This window comes from Diabrotica virgifera, chromosome 9 (genome assembly GCF_917563875.1).
Source record: "Diabrotica virgifera virgifera chromosome 9, PGI_DIABVI_V3a".
Lineage (NCBI taxonomy): Eukaryota > Metazoa > Arthropoda > Insecta > Coleoptera > Chrysomelidae > Diabrotica > Diabrotica virgifera.
The window spans coordinates 148,178,063-148,202,283 of NC_065451.1; the positions used below are offsets into that span (position 1 = coordinate 148,178,063).

The 24,221-nt window shown below is 34.7% G+C and overlaps 1 protein-coding gene across 1 annotated transcript in view; it reads right to left on the reverse strand.

Annotated features, from left to right (window-relative positions):
* Positions 1-24,221, reverse strand: part of LOC126892551 (NAD-dependent protein deacetylase sirtuin-1) — a 79,994-nt gene that overhangs the window by 21,441 nt on the left and 34,332 nt on the right. Inside the window, exons 2-5 of the mRNA XM_050662116.1 lie at positions 16,478-16,761; positions 14,842-15,034; positions 12,563-12,791; positions 8,020-8,315 (exon numbers count right to left, since the gene is read on the reverse strand). Coding sequence (XP_050518073.1) covers positions 8,020-8,315; positions 12,563-12,791; positions 14,842-15,034; positions 16,478-16,761 — 1,002 coding nt within the window. The remainder of the gene's footprint in view (positions 1-8,019; positions 8,316-12,562; positions 12,792-14,841; positions 15,035-16,477; positions 16,762-24,221) is intronic.

A 24,221-nucleotide genomic window follows, 5' to 3' on the forward strand; every position in this document is an offset into this window, starting at 1 on the left:
TTTAACGTTTTATACACTAAAATTTGATCAAAAACATCAAAATAACTTGTTATAATGCCGTATAATAACATTTTGGAGCCCCTACTATTGAAACATTATTTTTTCCATTGATAGGTTATGATAAAATATACAAATTTATTTAAATAAAAACCAAATCACTATAAAATTACTAAAAATTATATTTCAAACTCTCAAAGAAAAAACGACTGTTTGTACTTAAATGTCTTATTTTTATGCCACGCAGAAGCTATACAAAAAGTTTCAGACAAATCGAAGATCCAAAAGTTTTGTAGATCCAAAAGTGAGTGGTTTGAAATGGAATCACCCCTACAAATGTAATAAACTAAAGTTATATTTTAAGTATATTTAATCCACCTGAATAATCTAAACTTCTTCATCCACTAAAAGTCTGCCGTTTCCAATATTGTAGCGTTTCCTGGAAGGTAGATTACATGTCCATCTATTATCTATACATATGTATCTTCATCTAATCTATACGTATATTTTCATCTATTACATACTTTTCCCAGAGACAGTATCTCCGTTGCATATCTCCAAAACATTTCTTATAAGTGATCAACTGTACACATGAATGATTTTATCCAATATGACCCTATTAAGAAACAAATACATATATGTAAATTCCATATCTGTTGCCGAAAACGTTTAATGATTAAAAGACCAAAATTATACAGAAGAAAAAGGCTAATGGTTTTCTACGCAAGGTGTCCAAGGGTTACCTTAAAAGGTAATTTTAAGTCAATTTAACCCAATTTACCTAGTCCGACAATGCTTCCGAAGGGAGGTATACTTTGTGTCACGTTAAGAATAGAACGTTCATCATCATCATGGTGCTACAGCCCTTAGAGGGCCTCGACCTTCTCAAGCTTTCTACGCCATTCTGTTCTGTCCCTTGCTTGCATTTTCCAGTTGCCGACTCCGATCTTCTCGGCATCCTGTGTTACCCCGTCCATCCACCTCAGCTTTGGTCTACCCCGTCTTCTCATTCCCACGGGTTGCGCTGTTAGAATCTTTTTTATCATGTTCGATTCAGGGGCCCGGGCTACATGTCCTGCCCACTGCAGGCGGTTTGGCTTAATTATAGTGATAATATCTTTTCCACCAAACGTATGCTTGTAGATATTCTGCAGTTCAAAGTTATATCTACGCCTCCATATTCCGTTCTCACAGACCGCTCCGAATATCTTACGTAGCACCTTTCTTTCAAAAATCGACAGAGCGGATTCATCTGTTTTAGTTAGCGTCCATGCCTCTGATCCATATGTGAGAACGGGGAGCATCTAAACATTCCGTATATGTATTTGGACCATAGGAGTTTTCTATTGGTTCGTTGCAGCACGCGGTAATATTTTAACCAATAGGCGGCGAGGTTCCAGATGCATATACGGAATGTTAGTCGGTCCCAAATTCATATACGGAATGTTATAAATATCGTACACCGAAAAAGATAAGTTTTTTTAAAAGGAGATTGATTGTAAAATACTTGTTACTGTATTATTAAATAAAAATAAAACAATTATAGTATTTCGAATGTTATTTGGTGCGAAATTCATATGCGGAATATTAATTATTCGTAGACCAAAAAATGGGACTTTTTATTAATCAGTTAAAGGAGACTGATTTTAGAATACCTATTTTATTAATGTATTATTGTGTTATTAACGTGTTGTTAAGTATGTTTAGATCTGTTTCAGCTATTCAATTCAATTCTGTTGAAGTTTAGGGCTGTGTGCTATCAGACGAAAATAAATGTTAACTTGGTTATAACGTTTGCGGTTGTGTTTTAAATATTATTTCTATAAAATATTGTATATTTACATAATGGATTTGCCAAAAAGTTTTAAATACATTGTAATCAATGAAAATAAGTACCGAGTCGACATTAGAAATGAAGAAGACATGAATAAATGGCTAAATGAATACAAAAGTATTTATTTTTCAAGCTGGAGAGCTACACATACGAAAAAAAATACTATAATTGTTTTATTTTTATTTAATAATACAGTAACAAGTATTTTAAAATCAATCTCCTTTTAAAAGACTAAAAAAACTTATCTTTTTCTGTTTACGATATTTATAACATTCCGTATATGAATTTGGGACCGACTAACATTCCGTATATGCATTTGGAACCTCGCCGCCTATTGGTTAAAATATTACCGCGTGCTGCAACGAACCAATAGAAAACTCCTATGGTCCAAATACATATACGGAATGTTTAGATGCGAACGGGGACTATCAATGTTCTATACAGCCTTATACGAGTTTTTTGAGACAGACGTTTGTTAGCTAAGTACTTTGATAGACTATGATAACACCTGTTTGCAATTATTATTCGTCTTTTTATTTCCTCTGATGTGTTATTATTGGGGTTAACCGATGTCCCTAGATATATGAACTCTTTGACCGCTTCGAAGTTTTGGTCATTGATGATTAGATCTGCGTCAACATTTCCAGCTCTTGTGTTTGTGTTAGTCGCCATGAATTTTGTTTTATTTCGATTTATATGTAACCCCATTTGTTCTGCTGCTGCTACTATCTCGGTTAGGATTTCCGCAGTTCTCTTTCTGGTTCTTGTTATAATGTCCACGTCGTCTGCATATGCTAGAATTTGGACAGATCTATTGAATATTGTTCCCCTGCTATCTATATTAGCGTCTCGTACGACTTTTTCTAATACTACATTAAAAAGTTGACACGCCAGCGCATCTCCCTGCCTTAACCCCCTATGTATTTCAAATGGGGTTGACGAGTCGTTTTGAATTTTTACTGCTGATATCATCTTCGCCATTGTCACTTTTATCATGCATATGAGTTTTTTTGGAATTCCTAATTCATTCATAGCGTTGTAGAGACTTGGTCTTAATACACTGTCATGAGCAGCTTTAAAATCGACAAAAATATGGTACATATCTATGTTAAACTCTTGCGCTTTTTCCAGGATCTGTCGTAGTGTAAAGATCTGGTTAATGGTTGAACGTCCACGCCTGAATCCTGCCTGATATTCTCCTAGAAACGTTTCGGTATAAGGCTTCAATCTCTCGTGCAAAATGTTTGACAATATCTTGTATGCTGTATTTAGGAGAGTTATTCCGCGGTAATTATTGCACGTTACAGAATAGAACGTTACGCTTACGGAAATCAGTGTTGCCAAACCTCACGCGCACGGGTGGATACTCGACTGCCGATATACGATTCATTCTAGTCAGTACGGCATGGCATCGGCGCGATTCTATCCTCCATAAGAAATACATGGGGCTATCTCAGCAATGTTCTATTCTTAACGTGAAACGCTCTCTAGTGCTCTTTGAACATGGCGTCTTGTAATTAGTTTTTTTAAATACCTCCAGAATGCTTCTATTTAGAAAAACTAAAACTGGTAGGCCTATTTATTTTCCAGAAATAAATCGGTTCCGTCAATTTCTAATTTCTAGTACTGGTCATAGGCGTCCGTTTTGGGTAGGGCAACGGTTACTTTATCGCATAACTTTTTGGCCTTTAACTTTTAAGCATATCTGACACTGGATTATTAATTTGTGAGGTATTCTAGTACTAAAAGGTACTCTTGCTTTAACCCTCCGGTAGCCACGTCTCGTAAAGTTACATGAGTGGACACACTGCGGTACTTAATGCCGCACATATAAAAAACGGTAATAAATGTTAAAAATATCAAAAATTTGTTAGAATAACAAAAGAAAAGCGTTATTTTTAACATTTTATTGTATGACTTTAACATAATGTAACAACTCAGGTGGAAAATAAAAAAAAACAAGTACTCAGTCTTACAATGTAATCTGAACAAAGAAAAACGTTTACTACAAAAAAAAATCTCGCAAAAAACATCCCAAAAGTAAAATAACTAAATACAAAATAATTTAATTTTATTAGTCTTATAAACACACGTTGCACTGAATTTTTTCTCTTTGATTTTTGCAACAAAAAATTATTGAACAACTTTCACTTCAATGCTCAACATCAAACTGATAAAACACTTTAGAAAATGCAATAGCCGCAGGTAGTATTTTAAAGATAGTCACTCTTACATATCTAAATATAGTGGTGTGTAGGAAAGAATATTGGTAAAACTCATGATACAAAGAGAAAAGATCCTTTCTCTTTGTATCATGGATAAAACTTATTACAACTTTAAAATGTGGCACGGAGTACCGCAATGTGGACACCGGAAGGTTAAGTCGATAGAACGCGTCGCTTTCTAAAAAAATCAATTTGAAAATTTTTCGTTTTTTGAATTTTAAGAAAGTTAAAAAACGGTGTATTTTACCTACTTAAAGTAAGAGTAACTTCTAGTACTAGAATATTCAATAATTTAATAATCTACATAGTGTCAAAAATGCATAAAAATTAAAGACAAAAAAGTTATGCAATAAAATAACTGTTGATCTACGACCTACCCAAAACGGACGTATATGATCGGTACTAGAAATTTACAATTGATGGAATCAATCTATCTTTGGAAGAGTAATAGGTGTACCAGTTTTCATGTTTCTAAATAGAAGCGTTCTGGAGGTATTTAAAAAAAACTTATTACAAGGCGCCATCTTCAAAAAACTCTAGCTCCCCTAGGAAGCATTCTCGGGCAAGGTGAATTGGGTTAAATTGTCTAAAAATTATCTGAGGAATCTCCGGTCTTCGTCTATCAGGAGAATTTCTAGACACCTTGTATATTGAATCAGCCGTAAACAATCTATCTTTCGAAATAGGCCTGTCCTATATTGCATTAGTCTCGTATCCTGAACATTTCAAACCAAACCCATTTTGGTAAATATGTATTATGTTGCTTGAAGTTATAATTTTCTTTTCTTGCGTTTGTTGTCCATTTAAAGTTTAAAGATCACATCAATTTTACAGATAATAAACAATCTAACGTGAAATTCACACTGGGATTGCAGTATGGTTAAGATAGGAATGCGCATTCAGTGTTGCCATAGTTCCTGTGCGACGCTCTTGAGAGAGCAATCAACAACTGGTGAAGACCGACAACCCTGTGCGTTTATTCCCCATTAGAAATGTATTGCCCTATCTTAGCCGTACTGCATTCTCGGTGAGAATCTCTCATAGACGGTCTAGTTAGACTCAAAAATAGGAGTGAGGTTACAATAATTACCATCAAGCTGAAAATTGGCAGGATTGTTCAAAATACCATCATAAATGAAATCTAAAAAGTCCTCATAAATCCGACAAAAGCTAAAAAATTTACGCGGGGTCAAAGGTCACCAAATATGGTTTTTAGCGATTTTCAGCGAAACGTAAGTTTTATCATAAAATTAGTTCTAACAAAAAATGTAAATTTGATAATTATCTATAAAAAATATCTTCATACTTTTTTTCGTAAGAGCCACCGTTTTTGAGATACAACGATTCAAAGAGTTCTAATCGTCATATTTATGTATTAGTACACCACGTATTATGTATTATATACACAACGTATTATGTACACCACGTATTATGTATTAGTACATCACTGAAGCTGTAATACAAGTAAACATCGGTCAACCTAACTTATAATACACATAATAATTATAACATAAGATTTTATAAGATAATGTTTCTACTATACAGCTTGCGGTCTACCGAGGGGTGCAACGTATAAGCTGTATTACAGTGCCGGCAAAAAAAATCTTTACATTGCCAAATAAATCACCAGATTTGAAGACAATTTGCATGCGTTCTGTCTGCGCGTGGAGGGGGGATAGCGTACTTGCGACGGCAATTATCTGTAGCTTGGCTTATTTAGGGTATTCTGCGCATTTGCAGTGTAAACAGTTGGCTTTGTGTGGGTAGTCAGTGTTAAACTTCTTCTCATTTACCGCGTAAAGTTTGAGATCGTCAAATTCTAAATTGAACTGACAAATATGGGTCGAAAGAAACTTACAAAAGACGAGAAGGTCTATGCTTTAACATTACTGGAGAAAGGAGACTGTAATTACCGTAGCACGTGATATTGGTGATTCAAGAAAGGCTATTTATCAACTGAAACGTTCGGCTGCAACGTTTCAGTTGATAAATAGCCCCTCTTGAAGCAACAATATCACGTGCTACGGTAATTACAGAGTCTCCTGTTTCCAGCAATGTTAAAGCACGAACCTTCTCCTCTTTTGTAAGTTTCTTCTGACCCATATTTATCAGTTCAATTTAGAATTTGACGATCTCAAACTTTATACGGTAAATGATAAGAAGTTTAACACTGACTACCCGCACAAAGATAACTGTTTACAGTGCAAACGCGCAGAATACCCTAAATAAACCAAGCGGTCCGTAAACTACAAAAATTGCCGTCGCAAGTGCAGACAGAACGCATGCAAATTGTCTTCAAATTTGGTGATTTATTTGGCATTGTAAAGATTTTTTTTTGTCGGCACTGTATATTACAGTGCCAACAAAAAAATCGTTACAAAGTGAATATATTGCGAAAGTAATAAGAATTATTATTTCAATTTTACGGCTTATTCCCAACAAAAATAGTAAATTGATATGACAAAGTATTAACTTATAATAATTGTTCTTACTTATGCGTCTTATTCAATATGTAAAGATGGGTTTTGTCGGAATAAACACGTTCTATAGGTACGTCGGCTAATCTAATTACCCTACCTATTCTTTTCTCAGAAGGGTTTGAACATAATAATGAAAGCCAACTTTCTATGCAAAATGTTTATTGCTAAGTACTAATAAACATTTCAATATACAATAAACTTTATGCAAATTTAGTTTGTTTATTATTATGCAAATTACACCGTTATCTTCCTGGGTGGCGAGATCCTTCAGGTAGATGACACCCTCGAGGTATTAATTAGTCTTAAGTACTTACTACTCCGGAGTGAATATACGTGTTAAACCTAATTTTACTTAAATGTGCTGAAGTTTAAAAAAAAACTAATTCAACTCCACAAGAAGTTATTTTCAACGGAATTAGCTTTCTTAGGAAAAATACTCGAAATAAAAAACAAGTGGAATTATCTTGTCTTCCTCCAACCTCAGCGGCTGCTCATCAACATTTTTTTCGAGTATATTACCAAGTTCAAGTGTGGCTTGGTTATCAGCTAGATCCAAAAGACTGGGGATCGAAATTAGTCGACAGTTCATTAGAACCAATTCGAACTTTACTCCCACCTGCGCCGGAAAAACTCCTGAACACAATTTTTTGCATCTGTTAAAAGAGATGTAGCGCTAAATGTGGTTGCAAAAAAGTTGGACTGTTTTGTTTGGTAGCATGCACTAATTGTCAAAACCGGTCACTAATTTGATTCTATCGAGGAGCCATGCGATGTGTCATTATTGGGGCAATTTACTTGCACCCAAGATGAACAAGAAGAAGAAGAACAAGAAGAATAAGAACAAGAAGAAGAACAAGAAGAACTAGAAGGTGAAAAAGAAGAAGAACAAGAAGAAGAGGAAGCAGAAGTATTAGAAAATTATGAACCAGTTGGATGAATTTCCCTTTTTTTTTAATTCATACTACCGCTTTTTATAACTTTTATCATTTTTAACCCTTGCCAATATCAATTAATTATTCAATAGCTTCAAATTAAACAGAATCATAACAGATTAGAGAAATAGGCCTACTGGGGAAACCACGTTAAAAAAACGCGCTAAGTGCACTACCTCAAAGGTGGTGCGGAAACGTGTGCGCATATTATGACGATTACAACTTTTTGAATCGTTGTATCTAAAAAACGGTGGCTCTTTGGAAAAAAGTAATGACCTTTTTAGAGATGATTATCTAATATACATTTTTTGTTAGAAGTAATTTTATGATGAAAACCATATTTGGTGACCTTTGACCCCGAGTAAATTTTTTAGCTCGGGTCGGATTTATGAGGACTTTTTAGATTTCGTTTATGATGCTATTTTGAACAATCCTGCCAATTTTCAGCTTGATGGTAATTTTTGTACCCTCGGATGTGTAAGTTAACCGGAGTACAATAGACCGGTATATTTCGCTCAGTGTAATTAATAGACATGTAATTAAAAACTTACCAGACTCGACAAGTTCTCTGTAGTTCGTGTTTGCTTGACTAGCTCTAACATCGTCAGTAGACACACTACACTCTTGACCGGGATGGCAAACTTCACAAAGGGGTATTTTCTGGGCAAGGACATGATCTCGAATCTTCTCCGCGGTAACTTTATGGCCGCATTTCGTACACGTCGCTGTGGCAAAAGAACCGTGACATTCTATGACTTTGTCGATCTTGGCTTCTTTTTCGAGAGTGTCGATGTTTTGGGTGTAGTTACGAAGGAGTTTCTTCTGTTTTTCTAATAATTTGATAAACCTGCGAGAGAATTAGGTAGGTATGAGATTATACATATTTTAAGAGGTGTTACTACATGAGTATGGTCCTTTTCATGAGCATTTTTCAGTGCGTCAAAAATGATAGAAAAAAAGGTAAGTCCGTGATCATACACATTTATAACATTTATTCTAACATCCCAAGTAGCACAATAAAAACATTATAGTTTTATTTGAGGTTTATAAAGGTTTTATTATGGTAAATAAGAAGATAATGGCTTTAAAGTTGCCTTGAAGATATACTGCCAGAACTTTAAAACTGTTAAGCATTTGTCACTAGTTTTAAAGTATCTAATAAGAGTATCAAATAAGACTAATTAATCTTAATAGATAATTTGTCTTATTGCTGTTTTAAAATGGTTTATTCTCAGTTCACTTTAAAACTAATCAGTTTTATGAAGAACTTCCGGACTGTTTGGTTTTATTAGATTCTAGTTTATGACCTTTTAGTTTTATTGCAGTTTTAAAGATTCTTCTAATATGACTAATAAAACCTATTATTAAAACTACTTGATCTCAAGACTATTATAAGACAGAGGCGGTTATAAGGGGTAAAAGTCGCGGTTTTTATTATTTTTTTTGTGGCGCTCATGATGGAGATAGTGTACCAAAATTTGGGAGTAAGTAGGTTATGACGTAACTAAGTAAAATCTTCAGGGGCGGAACGCTGCTTGGGGTACAAAGGGGTGGTAGGCAGGGGTGAGTATAAAAATATATGGGGGTTTTTTTGCCGTTCGTGATCGAGATAGTGCACCAAAATTTGGGAATAAGTAGATCATGACATTACTAAGTAAAATCTCCAGGGGCGGAACGCTGCGTGGGGGACAAATGTTGTGCCGGGTGACAAAAAAAATAATACACATTGCGACTTTTGACTCCTTAAAACTAACCCTCATCCCCAACTCTGGTTCCCGGCTCTGGGGATTTTACTTGCCTAAGTCATGGTCTACTTATTCCCAAATTTTGGTGCACTATCACAATCTAGCACATCGCAAAAAACCCCTTATATTTTTTATATTCACACCTACCCCCACCCCTTTATCGGCCACGCAGCGTTCCACCCCTGGAGATTGTATTTAGTTACCTCATGACCTACTTATTTCCAAATTTTGGTGCACTATCTCGATCATGAGCGTCACAAAAAAAATAATAAAAACGGCGATTTTGACCCCTTATAACTACCCTCATGCCCAACTCTGGTTTCCGGCTCTGAGGATTTTACTTAGTTATGTCATGGTCTACTTATTCCCAAATTTTGGTACACTCTTTCAATCACGAACGTCGCAAAAAAACCCCTTATATTTTTTGTATTCACCCCTGCCCCACCCCTCTGTCGGCCACGCAGCGTGCCACGCCTGGAGATTTTACTTAGTTACGTCATGACCTACTTATTCCCAAATTTTGGTCCACTATCTCAATCACGAACGTCGCAAAAAACCCTTTATATTTTTTATATTCACCCCTACCCCACCCCTTTGTCGGCCACGCAGCGTTCCGCCCATAGAGATTTTACTTAGTTACGTCATGACCTACTTATTCCCAAATTTTGGTGCACTATCTCGATCATGAGCGTCACAAAAAAAATAATAAAAACCACGACTTTGGCCCCTTATAACTACCCTCGGCCCCAACTCTGGTTTCCGGTAGTTGGTGAAAGTCATGTACACAACTAATTCAACATATCCCCGTATAGTTTTTCCATATTACTTATCACGCACAAAATCCGCTTCTATCTCTCTGACTAACAGGGTGTCAAAGTTAAACTTTTGATACAAGTTTGATACCATTGCGCCAACTCTGAATTTTGCTTAATTATGGCGTTAATTGTAATTATAGTTTATCGAAATCGCATTTTGAAGTCCATTCTGGCATTCATAAATAATATTAGTCTAGAGGCTATTGAAAACAGTCTATTCACCACTAGCTTAAGCCGATTAGAGGCGGTAGAACTAACCAAATTATACCTACTTTATTATCAATAATAATAGGAAAAGATAAGAAAGAGTAAGTCATTGCCTTAATCTCTCAGAAAGATTTATGGAGTAAGCGAATCACAAGATCCTTTTTCTCCCTTTGACACACCTACATTCCTATTTGATTTTAGATTTATTTTTATCAATTTACGCTCTTGTTAATCAAAATACAGAGTTGGCGCAATGGTATCAAATTATTGAAATTTCAGGATGCATCTATTCATGTAAATATTATTTCATTTGAGTGACATTATATTTTCCATAAGATGTGTACGGTGTCCTTTAGTAAGCAGTGTTATTTTCGGACGATAAATCTAAATTCGCCACCAAATTCGTTACCAAACACTCTATATAGTGGGTCCCATGTATACGAGACGTACCCTAGAAATTCTGTACAGAGTAGAGATGAGTCCGACCCGCAATTTTGATATAGCATTTGCTTCCTTCTGCTACTGCTAAATGAAAATAGCAGTTAAAAATAGCTGCTTCTTTAATAGCTGTCGCTATTTTGCATTATTCAACGCTTTCGTACAATGAATTTATATGATTTCAGAATTCAAGCATGAAAATACACTGCCAAATTAAAAATCAAAAAAATATGTTTTTAATACTTTTTTCAAAAACCTATCGAACAACACCAAACACGACTTTCCATCCCATCCCCTGGCGGTGGAGTGGGAGGTAACTTTAAAATCTTATATAGGAACCTCCATTTTTTATTACAAGTTTGTATTCCTCATGAAAAAATAAGTAATATTTATTCGAAACATTGTTTTAGAGTTATTGATAGATGGCGCTATAATCTGAAAAATACGATTTATTAGCGCCATCCATCAACAATTTTAAAAAATGTTTCTCATTCTTTCATGAAGAATCCAAAACTGCAATAGAATAGAAATATGCTTTATTGTCACTGAAAATACAAATTTTATGGACAAAGCTTAATTAAAGTCAGAAAAAATAAGTAAATAATATCTAACAATAACAATAACAAATACAATTTTCTGAAATTTGATAAATCGTCAATATAAAAAAAATATACATAAATACAAAATATAAGTTAATAAAGTAAAGAAAAAAAAAACAAATAAATATACGAATATACAACAAAGTAAACTATTTATAGACATAGGAACTAATAAGTTTAAGCTGCTGCATGTGACACCCAAATATAGATAAGTTTGGTTACTTGTACATTACTGTAATTTCTTAGTTAGTCATTAAGAAACTCTTCTACTGAATAATATGGTCTTTTAGATAGATGAGCTTTTGTCATTTTACGGAACTTGGGGAAAGATGTTGCAGATTTGAGTTGTAAAGGAAGATGGTTGTATAGTTTTTTTGCGGAATATAATATAGATTTCTTTACTAACTCAGAGGACGGGATCGGTAAATAGACATCAAAATTTGAATTTCTGGTGGAGTAGTCATGACGAGGCCTTGCTTGTTTACGAATTATATAAAAACGGGGATTCCTATTTTAAATTTTAGAGTTATCCCCCACTCCACCTCCAGGGTATGGAGTGGGGGGTCGTGTTTGGTGTCATTCGATAGGTTTTCGATCAATATTAAACACGTGTTTTTTGGTTTTTCATTTGGAAGTGTATTTATATTAGCCCGTTTCTATAATTTACCTATGGTATCACGATAAATAATTTTTTACGACTATAGCGCCGTCTATCCACAATTCGAAAAAATGTCTCGAATAAAAGATACTTACTTTTACATAAGGAATCCAAATCTGCAATAAAAACTGGGGGTTTCCATTTAAGATTTTAAAGTTAACCCCCACCATACCCCCAGGGTTGGGGTGAGGGGGTGTCGTGTGTGATGTCATTCGATAGATTTTTGAAAATTATTAAACACATATTTTTCAGTTTTTCGATTTGTTGTTTATTTCGCGAAATATTCGACCGTTCTTCTACTTTTGGGACACCCTATATAATGACAATGTCAGCTTTGTCACTGATCCATATAACATCCGTGTATTTCAAGGCGAAAAATATCGATTTGGTGGGCATTCCTGCATATCGGCCTGACTTGGCACCGTGTGATTTCTTTGCGTTCCCGAGAATAAATAGAACTAAGCAATAAACGTTTTAAGACGCATTTTATTTATAAATAGTTAATTGAGAAACCTTTCTATTTCTAAACTAGTTCATAATTTCATGATTTAACCAGTGATATTACAATATGGCTCACATCACTGACGTCCTGCAATAGCATTTGTAAAAACGTAAATAAAACTATTATTTACCTATGACAAGGGCTGGGTTGGAACTTTCCGGGGTAGATATCTCTAGCAAATTTGAAGAAAGGCCTAGGATCTTGACTAAAATAGCTAATATCGAACATAGCTTGTGGGTCTGGAAGATTCGGAAAATCGATAGCTAATCTGGAATAAATCCCGTCTCTGGAACGGAAATCAGGAATCCCACAAGACACTGAAACTCCAGCTCCTGTTAATACAATAATATTTTGAGCACCTGTAAAGAAAAAAAAAACATTTTTAAATAATTGATGGATTCAACCGTTATTTGATGGAGATTGGTTTTATCTAACAATAAAACACACTAATAATAAAAGATTTTTGTTTTCAATATTTCCACAGAATTTATTATAAATTAATGTCACTACAGCTGTTTCGGCAGAATGCCTTTCTTAAGTGATGTGTCTGTACTACGCGTCTACACTTTTAAGTCTCTGACTAAATAGCTTGAGGAGTTGGAAGCTGTCTGTCTCAAATTGGTCATTAAGAATTACATCTGTATTTGTTAACTTAAAATTTCCATAGATTTTAATAAAGATAGCTTAAGGCCTTTATTTTGAATATGAATAATTTGATACTTTTCATTTTAAAAAATGATTATGATCTAGCTAGAATCTAGACGGTGAAGTGCCCACATAAAATCTGTTTTTCTATTATTGAAAGCCGTTTGTATACACCAGTCTGTAATTGCTTTTTTTGCTCTTATTGTTCTTAATGTATACTCGGTTCGCTCAACTGAGACGCGTTTTGACAGATTCATAGTAGAAAACCTACAACACAAAAATTCCTACCTCACGCTATTAACAGCTTAAATAAACCTAACTCTTTCATTAAAAAAGAAGAACTATTGGAAATAGTGGGAGTGTATACTACTATTTTTGTTATCAATACATTATATTTATTATGGTGTAAATCAATAATTCTAACGTGCTATGTACTAAGAGTATAAGTCATAAAAAAGATTTTTCGGGATTCTTCTATATTTTGAATTATACAGGGTGTCCAGAAACTCTACCGACAAACGAAGACAGGAGATTCCTCAGATAATTTTAAGATAATTTAACCCAATTCACCTAGTCCGAAAATGCTTCTTAAGGGAGCTAGAGCTCTTTAAAGATGGCGTCATGAAATTAGTTTTTCTTAAATACCTCCAGAACGCTTCTATTTAGAAAAACGAAAATTGGTATGCACATTTACTTTTCAGAGATGAATCGATTCCATCCATTGCAAATTTCTAGTACCGGTCATAGGCGTCCGTTTTGGGTAGAGCAACGGGTGTTTTATCGCATAAGTTTTTTGTCCTTAACTTTTATGCATTTTTGACACCGGATTATTAAATTGGGAGTGAAAAGCCTTCCTACTTTTGATGGATCAAGGAAGTGATTGTATCAGATAGAACAGTGCTTGACAGTGAGAACTAGTTTTCAGTTGTATTATGTGGGCTTAAATAGTAAGCATATGAGGTTAAATTCTTTGTGAAAACCATAGATATATAATATCGTGAAAAATGTCAAATTTTAAATAGAGAGATTGGCGAATGGATTTAGTGTCCGCAGTCATATAAACCCAAATAAACAACAAACAACAAATAGAGAGGTAACCATATCTGCAAGTTTTCAGAATTATACCAGAGAGAGGAGTGCATATGGAATATTAGGAGTGGACAATATAAAGATAAATACAATAAAGCGGGAACAAAACTATGAAGCTATTCGTTTTAGAATGGAAATAGAAACCCTGACTATAAACGATATTAAAAGTAAAATTAAAGGTATCCGGACAACCTAGGAAGTTGAATTGAATAAAATATTAAAAGCAAATAAAGTGGTACAGGAACAGATGATCTGTATAAACCCAAACTGTTTTGGTTCGGCCAAGCGGATGCATTTTTAAGAGGTGTTTCCGTTGCAAAAGCCTGTCAGAGATTTTCTTGTTTTCCTATTTTTAATAAGGTTTTTAAATATTTACACAACGCGAACGCCAGCATGCACAATTTTCTTCTTTGCAGCCATTAAAAATTAGCACTCTTTAGACCGAATTCAATATCCTTCAAATATGTAGTGTGAATTTGAATTCTATGTTCAGTTGCATAGAATCAGCGCTATTGATCAATGATATTGACTAATGAGAACCTGCCTTAATGAGAACCCGCCTTAAGGCACTCTGCGGAAGCAGCTGTAGTGACATTAATTGATAATAAAAAATTTTGTGGAAATATTGAATACTTAACGCTTTGTTAGAAATTTTAGATTAGTCATCAGAAATACCTTTCAGTAATCGCACCACGTCATCCAGTGTGTTTATGTGTCGAAGTTTATTCCTACGTGGGGGTTCTGACAGCATGTTGATAATTAGTTTCCATATCGCTATGTCGTCTACATATTCAGGAATCTGGCTATCCACTCCCAATTCTGATAGTATTTCTCTGGGATTGACGCCTTTTTGCATTTGTTGTTGAATCTGTAAAAAATATTGTTTATTAATTTAGAACATTTTCACTATTATACACATATTTATTTAATAATAAGCTTCCTTTTAAGAATGACGTGTTTGAGAATATTTAAATTAAAAAATTAAAAGTAAAACCCTTTTGAATTCCTCCCTCATCCCTTTTGAACGGTTATACTTTTAATAATGAAATTTGTAGGGAGGAAAAACCGACGGACGTAGGATTCTCAAATAGTCATAACAGATGACGCAATAATGACAAAATAACGTTACAGAGCCATTTTGATTTTGACCGATGATTTTAAAAGGGACCTTATGGCAAGTGATATCCATAGAGGTATATATTAACATAGAGTGAGCCTACACTCTGCGCTTCTTGACGACAAGATCTTTTCGACTGGTTTGCGGTATCTCTTTCTAACACATTGTATCGAGAAACTGAGATGACATTAAGTTTGAGTATAGGCACGGAAGGGGAGGACTACTGTCGCAGCTTTACTATGCGTAAGAGTGAAACACCACTAATCCAAAGAAAAAAGATGGTGTCGTCACTTCGCTCTGAATGAATGAAACTCCGTCTATCATTATTTAAGTCTATGATGATATCTCGTTTGAAAAGTATTGAAAATAGCTACTCAATCATACTAATTTTGTTTGGGGTTAAGTTGACTTTGATGAATAAATTAAATAAATACTAAAATTGTAGTTTCGCATTTAATTAATAAAGATTCAAACGCCCGTCTATGGTCATTTATTAAAAAAGTTGACGTTTTTCAATTCTCAAGTTGTTTTTACGTCGAATTATAAAAATTTGTTGTAGTTTCTTGGATAGGGCAACGGTTATTTTACCGCATAACTTTTTTGTCTTTAACTTTTATGCATTTTTGACACTGGATTATTAAATTGTGAAGAATTTTAGTAGTAAAAGGTAACTCTTGCTTTAAGTCGGTAGAATATACCGTTTTCTCGAAAAATCGATATTAAAAATTTTCGTTTTTTGAATTTTTGACTGACTTTCTTTTTAATGTTGGCGATCTGTATTTATGTTCTTCATCTTTCTGGATCTCGCTCTTCAAATATTTTTCCTTGTAGGATGGCTTGTATGAGTTCTTATCTGGATTCATTTCGCACAATGTGTGTGAATGGTAACTTTCGAGATTTGATGGTGGTCAGTACCTCTCGGTTCTTCTCATTCTTCTGAGGACCCTCTCATTTGTGACCCGGTCAGTCCACGGGATTTTAAATATTCTCCGTTATAGCCACATCTCAAATGCTTCCAATTTCTTGCACATGTTTTCGTTCAAGGTTCACGATTAAACACCATAAAAACGACAGAGACGACGTAGAATCGCCGCATTCTTATTTTTATGTCAGGAGAGAGGTCGTGGCTCTTGAAGACGGCACCCATCCGGTTGAAAATGGATCTAGATTTTTTATTAGAGAATTACTACTTACCCAAATCATACTTCCAGCCATTGGTTTCCAATCTTGTCCGGATAAATCTGACAAGCCGCTCAATTCACTAACGGTGGATGCATTGTCATCGTCATCTTCAATTACACTATCCTGTGACGTATCTTGCTGGTCTGCATGTGTTGGCGTCTGCATGAATGATTCCGAAATGCTTGACATTGTTTCCTGGATGTCGCCGGGGTCTGTACGGGGGGAGGTGTGGAGAGGTGTGGGCACCGATTCCAAATTTGAGGCTTCATATCCTGAATCACAGTCTGCCGATATGCCTGGAAGAAAGAAACATATTTAAAATACAGGTAAATACACCGCTTATATGAGGATACATCAATTTTTGTAACACGTTTTTGTTTTTAAAACGTTTTCAACGTTTGCAGAAACGGTAGATATACAGGGTGTCCAGAAACTCTACCGACAAACGAAGACAGGAGATTCCTCTGATTATTTCATTCATAGGAGATTCTGACCAATAGAAAGCTACAGCAATCTGAATTAAATCGATAATTTTTGATAATCTCCCGTCGTTAAGTATATTACGTCAGATGCCCTTCGTTGCTACCAAAAAATACATTCAGTGACATTAATGACAATTAATGTTTTAAAAATTATAAAAGTGATGACTTTCAATCGTCAAATATTTATAAAAACTGTGTGTTTAATGGTACTTACATAAATAAATTACAATAAAATTTTGGTTTTGAACAGTTTTATTCATGAAATAATCGCAACCAATTGCACTCGACCTCTGAAATTAATATAGAATTTTTGCTCTCGTGACACTTTGACATAATTTCACTCGCCTTCGGCTCGTGAAATTAAAACTATCAAAGTGTCACTCGGGAAAAATTCAATAATTTCAGAGCTCTTGTGCAATTACTACTGATTATTTCATTCATAGGAGATTCTGACCAATAGAAAGCTACATAAATCTGAATTAAATCGATAATTTTTGATAATCTCCCGTCGTTAAGTATATTACGTCAGATGCCCTTCGTTGCTACGAAAAAATACATTCAGTGACATTAATGACAATTAATGTTTTAAAAATTATAAAAGTGATGACTTTCAATCGTCAAATATTTATAAAAACTGTGTGTTTAATGGTACTTACATAAATAAATTACAATAAAATTTTGGTTTTGAACAGTTTTATTCATGAAATAATCGCAACAAATTGCACTCGACCTCTGAAATTAATATTAGAATTTTTGCTCTCGTGACACTTTGACATAATTTCACTCGCCTTCGGCTCGTGAAATTAAAACTGTCAAAGTGTCACTCGGGAAAAATTCAATAATTTCAGAGCTCTTGTGCAATTACTACTGATGATTTTAAAACAATTTAACCAAATTCACCTAGTCCGAAAATGCTTCCTAAGGGAGCTAAAGCTCTTTGAAGATGGCATATTGTAATTAGTTTTTCTTAAATCCCTCCAGAATACCTCTAGTTAGAAAAACGAAAATTGGTACACACATTTATCTTCCAGAGATAAATCGATTTCATTCATTATGAATTTCTAGTACCAGTCATAAGCGTCCGTTTTGGTTAGGGCAACGGTTATTTCATCGCATAACTTTTTTGTCTTTAACTTTTAAACATTTTTGATACTGGATTTTAGTACTAAAATGTAATCTTGCTTTTAGTCAGTAGCACACCCCGTTTTCTAGAAAAATCGATTTGAAAATTTTTGGTCCCCTAAATTTGAAAAAAAAAATTGAAAAAAGTTTTCAAAAAAACGGTGTATTTTACCAATTTAAAGCAAGTGTAACTTTCAGTACTAAAATACCTCATAATTTAATAATCTAGTGTCGAAAATTCTTAAAAATTAAAGACAAAAAAGTTATGCGATAAAATATCGGTTGACCTACCCAAAACGGACGCATATGACCTGAACTAGAAATTTGCAATTAATGAAATCGATTCATCTCTAGAATATAAATAAACGTACCAGTTCTCGTTTTTCTAAATAGTTTTTTTGATGTTCAAAAAATGAAACATTTTCAAATTGATTTTTCTAGAAAACGGAGTATCATATCTACTTAAAGTAAGATTACCTTTTAGTACTATAATACCTTACGTTTTAATAATCCAGACTCAAAAATGCTTAAAAATTAAAAACAAAAAAGTTATGCGATAAAATAACTATTGCCCTACCCAAAACGGACGCCTATGACCAGTACTAGAAATCTGCAATGGATGGAATCTATTTATCTCTGGAAGATAAATATGTGTATCAATTTTAATTTTTCTAAATAGAAGCGTTTTGGAGATATTTAAGAAAAACTAATTACCAGACGCCATCTTCAAATAGCTCTTAGCTGCTTTAGGAAGCATTTTCGGACTAGATGAATTGGGTTAAATTGTCTTAGGATCTGAGGAATGTCCTGTCTTCGTTTGTCGGTAGAGTTTCTGGACACCCTGTATTGTACGGGAGAAAAATTCCAGCAAGTCCCTAAACTCGAAAACGCTGTGTAGATTACAAAATAGTGGAGGTGTGTGGAATACTGTGGTTAGCGATATAATTAAATACACCAATAAAGCAAAATTTTTTTTATTTAAAGTTGGTTGTATGTATGCCATGTGGATAAATACAGAAGTGGAAACAAATGATGAAAGATATTAACCTACAAGTGGTTTGGTGTCCAGAAATTTAAAGATATAAACTTGAAAAATAAAAACAATCATCTGGAAGATGATTGCTAAAAGCTTCATTTACACTTGGCAACTTTACTGGCTGAAAGTACTTGCGACCACTAAACTTGGCATGTGTAAGCAACTGGAAAGTGCTAGCAAGTGCACTTTCCGTCAAAGTAGCTTAAGCAGTAGCATTATTGAGAGAAAGCCTGAGCCAGACGGCCGTGGCAGATCGACTAAATTTAAGCCAACCAGCTGTGCCCTTAGTGTATCATCGATACCAAGATACTGGTAATTAGATCCGCCGACAAGAAGGAGGCCGTAAACATATACCAACAAAATCCTTGAGAAATCAAAATCTGACTGGTGCTAATCTCAAAGAAGAGCTTAGAGAGGTCCGAGGTGTGGTTACCAGCGTTTAGACAGTCAGAAGGAAACTGAAAGCAGTAAACCTGACACCAAAAAGGGAAGGTACGGGTTCCAAGCTAACTGCTGACAAGAAGCAAAGAATTAGAATTTGGTCGATGGAGTAAGGTATTATTCTCCGACGAAAGCAGGATCTGCCTACATGGCAACGACAAGATGCGTCGAGTCTATAGAAGACCAGGAGAGCAATTTGCTCAATGGTATATAGATTAACTGTGTCATATGGAGGCGGTTCTTGCATGTTTTAGGCAGGCATTTCCATGGATGGGAGAACCGAGTTGGTTTTCTTGCCTGATGGAGGACGTGGAGGTGGTTTAAAGGCGGATCGTTACATTATACACATTTTGGGGGAACATATGGTTTCATACGCGGGATTTATTGGTGATGTCTTTATTTTACCGAATGGTGACCCGAATCATGTTTGAAAGAATAAAGAAAGAATTTTATAAAGTTATAATAGAAAACCAAGCTGGATTCCGGGCACGAAGATCCTGCATTGACCACATTTGTACGATGAGAACGATTACAGAGCAATCATTGGAGTGACAGAATAAGCTATATGTGAACTTTATAGACTTCGAGAAAGCGCTTGATCGAGTAGATCGCAAAGCCTTATGGAAATTGCTAGAGAAATACGGAATGCCTCCCAAGTATAATCAGAATAATAAAACTGTTCTACGAAGGGTCCACAGCGCGCATAGTCCACGAAGGGAAGTTAACAGAACAAATAGATATTGGTACAGGAGTAAGGCAAGGCTGTGTGCTCTCTCCGACCTTATTCCTGATAGTAATCGACTGGATCATGTCCAAGGCTACTAGTAATAAGACTGGAATAAGATGGAATGTTTTTAACCAAGTTGAGGACTTGGAATTTGCAGATGATATATGTATGCCTGTTAACAGAAAAAAGACAATACATGCAACGCAAAACTGAAAAACTAGCAGAGGCAAGGAAGAAGGTCGGACTTTAGATAAACGTCAGAAAAACTAAGATAATGAAAATAAATACACCAAGAGAAATGGGAATATCACTGGGAGGCACGGAATTAGAAACGGTAGAGAGATTTAACTACTTGGGCAGTATTTTGAACAACAAAGGTGGGACGGAGGAGGACGTAAAATGGAGAATAGGAATAGTTCAAAACGCATTCAATATGCTAAGGAAAATGTAGTCTTCACGTCAGATGACAATATTAAAACCAAGATAAGACTATTCAACAGCAACGTGAAGACTGTGTTACTATACGGAGCAGAAACTTGGAAAGTGCCAAGAAAATGGTATCGGACAGATGCAGGTATTCATAAATAAATGCCTAAGGAAGATTCTTAACATTTACTGGCCAAACCGTATATCAAGCCAAGAGCTATGGACAAGAACTAACCAGGAACCTATATCTAAGACAATATGCAAAAGGAAATGGAGTTGGATGGGGCACACACTAAGGAGACCTGACACAGACATAGCGAGGCAAGCCCTAGAATATACACGACATGGAAAGAGAAGATCAGGTAGACCCGTAGAAACGTGAAAAAGAAGTGTTGAAAAAGAAATTAATGCTATTGGGAAAACCTGGGCGGAAATAAAGATCAGTGCAAAGGATAGTACAGAATGGAGGCAGGCAGTTGACGCCGTATGCTCCGCATGGAGTGAAGAGGAATAAGTAAGTCTTTATTTTAATGCACGATGCTATACCCATGAGTGACCACCACCTATCTAAGTGAGATCGGCATACCTACAATAAATTTGCCTGCGTTGAGCCCGGATGTAAATCCAATAAAGCATGTTAGGGATGAGCTTAAACGAAGGATGCGGGACGCATATTTACAGATGCTAGCGTGTGTAGACACCAGGGTGTTGAAATCAGTTAGGGTTTGGAAAAACAGTACATTTACAGATGCTAGCGCGTATTGACACCACGGTGTGCCGCGGTGTTGAAATCAGTTAGGGTTTGGAGAAACAGTACGTTTACAGATGCTAGCGTGTGTTGACACTATGGTGCTAAAATCAGTTAGGGTTTGGAAAAACAGTACATTTACAAATACTAACAGATTTGGACACCAGAGTATTGAGAGCAGCTAGCTTTTTTAGTGGTTATACATGCATATATGCTAACGGCTATTGACACTGATTTTATATACCTACTGCTGTGGAAAAATATTTAAGTGATTTAGGTATTAATAAATAATTAAACGTTGTTGGGATACAAACAATAATATATTAACACAAAAGAACAACATACAAAATAATGTTGTTCTTAGGCTATTTCCTTGTGGCATTTTTATAATTAACTATTTAGATAGGAAAAACTAGGAAATAAGCCACAATTAAATTGAAAAAAATAATTTTATTAACGTTTCGATGCCCAAATCAGGTGTCGTTGTCAAAATACAAAATACTACTAAATTAAAAGAAAATTGAAGTTGCTTAGTAAAAAATACTTTAAAATGTATAATATATGTCTGAATTGCCGATATAAATAAGTCAGATTAAATAAATTATTAGAAGAATTTTTTACTAAGCAACAAAATTTTTGTTTAATTTAGTAGTATTTTGTATTTTGACAACGACACCCGATTTGGGCGTCGAAACGTTAACAAAAATAATTTTTTTCAATTTAATTGTGTGTTATTTCCCATCTAAATAGTTAATTATAAAAATGCCACAGGGACATAGCTTCAGAACAACATTATTTTTTATGATGTTCTTTTGTGTTAATTTATTATTGCTTATATCCCAACAACGTTTAATTATTTATTAATACCTAAATCACTTAAATATTTTTCCACACCAGTAGGTACATAAATTCAATGTCAATAGCCGTTAGCATCTATGCATGTATAACCACTAAAAAAGCTAGCTGGTTTCAACACTCTGGTGTCCAAATCTGTTAGTATTTGTAAATGTACTAACAACGTTTAATTATTTATTAATATCTAAATCACTTAAATATTTTTCCACACCAGTAGGTACATAAATTCAATGTCAATAGCCGTTAGCATCTATGCATGTATAACCACTAAAAAAGCTAGCTGGTTTCAACACTCTGGTGTCCAAATCTGTTAGTATTTGTAAATGTACTGTTTTTCCAAACCCTAACTGATTTCAGCACCATAGTGTCAACACACGCTAGCATCTGTAAACGTACTGTTTCTCCAAACCCTAATTGATTTTAACACCGCGGCACACCGTGGTGTCAACACGCGCTAGCATCTGTAAATGTAGTTTTTCCAAACCCTAACTGATTTCAACACCCTGGTGTCTACACACGCTAGCATGTGTAAATATGCATCCGGGACAGAAATCGTGCACCAGGGAGCATAATGGAATTGAGAGCTGCGCTTAATGATGAATGGGAAGCAATGCCTCAAGAATTTATTAGAAAAGTCATCCCATCCATGCGAAATCGATCGAAAAGTGTAATTAGGTGTAGGGGTGGTAATATCATTGTAAATAAAGTAATAAAAATAAAGAAATTCATGAAAAATAAAGAAATTCATGTTGTAATAATAATTGATGATTTCTCTGTTCATAACGTCTTTCTTGCGTTCGTTCGAATGATTAATACATATTTAGGAAACCCTGTTCGTATTGCATGTTGTTTTTATAATGTGTCCTCCAAATAATACAATAGCAGTTTTTGCAAGTTCAATAATAAAGTTATTGATGTATGTTAGGGTAATAAAGGTCCTCTACTCACAATCCTTTAAATAGGTTTTATTTCATTACATCTTTCTTGTTTTCTTGTGGGCCTGTAAAACATGTAAACAGCGAAACCGGTCTCCCCATCTTACTTTAATGTAATAAAACTTATTTCAAGGATTGTGAGTAGATGACCTTTATTTCTCTAACATACATGAATATGTGCTCACACCAGCAACCGTTTTATCATTTAATAAAGTTATTGTTTGCACAATAGGTACATATTTTTATTTTCATATCTACTTCTTACGTTCAAACAAATCTCAAATTTGTGTAATCTCAAATCTCGCTTTTGATAAATATCAAAATATCGGATATACAGTAGAACTCCTCAAATCCGAACCCCCCTAATCCGAACTTTCGGCAAATCTGAACCACGGAAAGCGAAAAAAATTTAAAAATTCAAGACAAAAACTTAAAAACATGTTTATTATAGAGAGTAAAACCAGAAAATTGAAAGATGTAGGATTAATACTTTATACGTAGTGTTTATAATAATACAGCATGTATATAGGTTAATAAACATAAACTTACCTCGATTCTATTGTAGTCAACTTGAGTTCAAAAATATTGTCCACACTCTTATGAGAACATTTTGTGACTCAAAATCAACGACAATGAAAGCTTTGAATTATTAGTTAGGCTAATTTTCAGATAATCCGAACTTTTCGGAATCCGAACAGGCTGTCCCCCCAATTAGTTCGGATTTGCGGGGTTCTACTGTATATGATATACAGGGTGTAACGAAAATACAGGTAATAAATTAAATCACATATTTTGGGACCAAAAATAGTTCGAATGAACCTAATTTACCTTAGTACAAATATGCACATAAAGAAAGTTACAGCCCTTTGAAGTTACAAAATGAAAATCGATTTTTTCGAATAGAGATTTTTTATTGAAAATGGACACTTATAATTCTTATGGCAGGAACATCTTAAAACAGAATTATAGTGAAATTTGCGCACC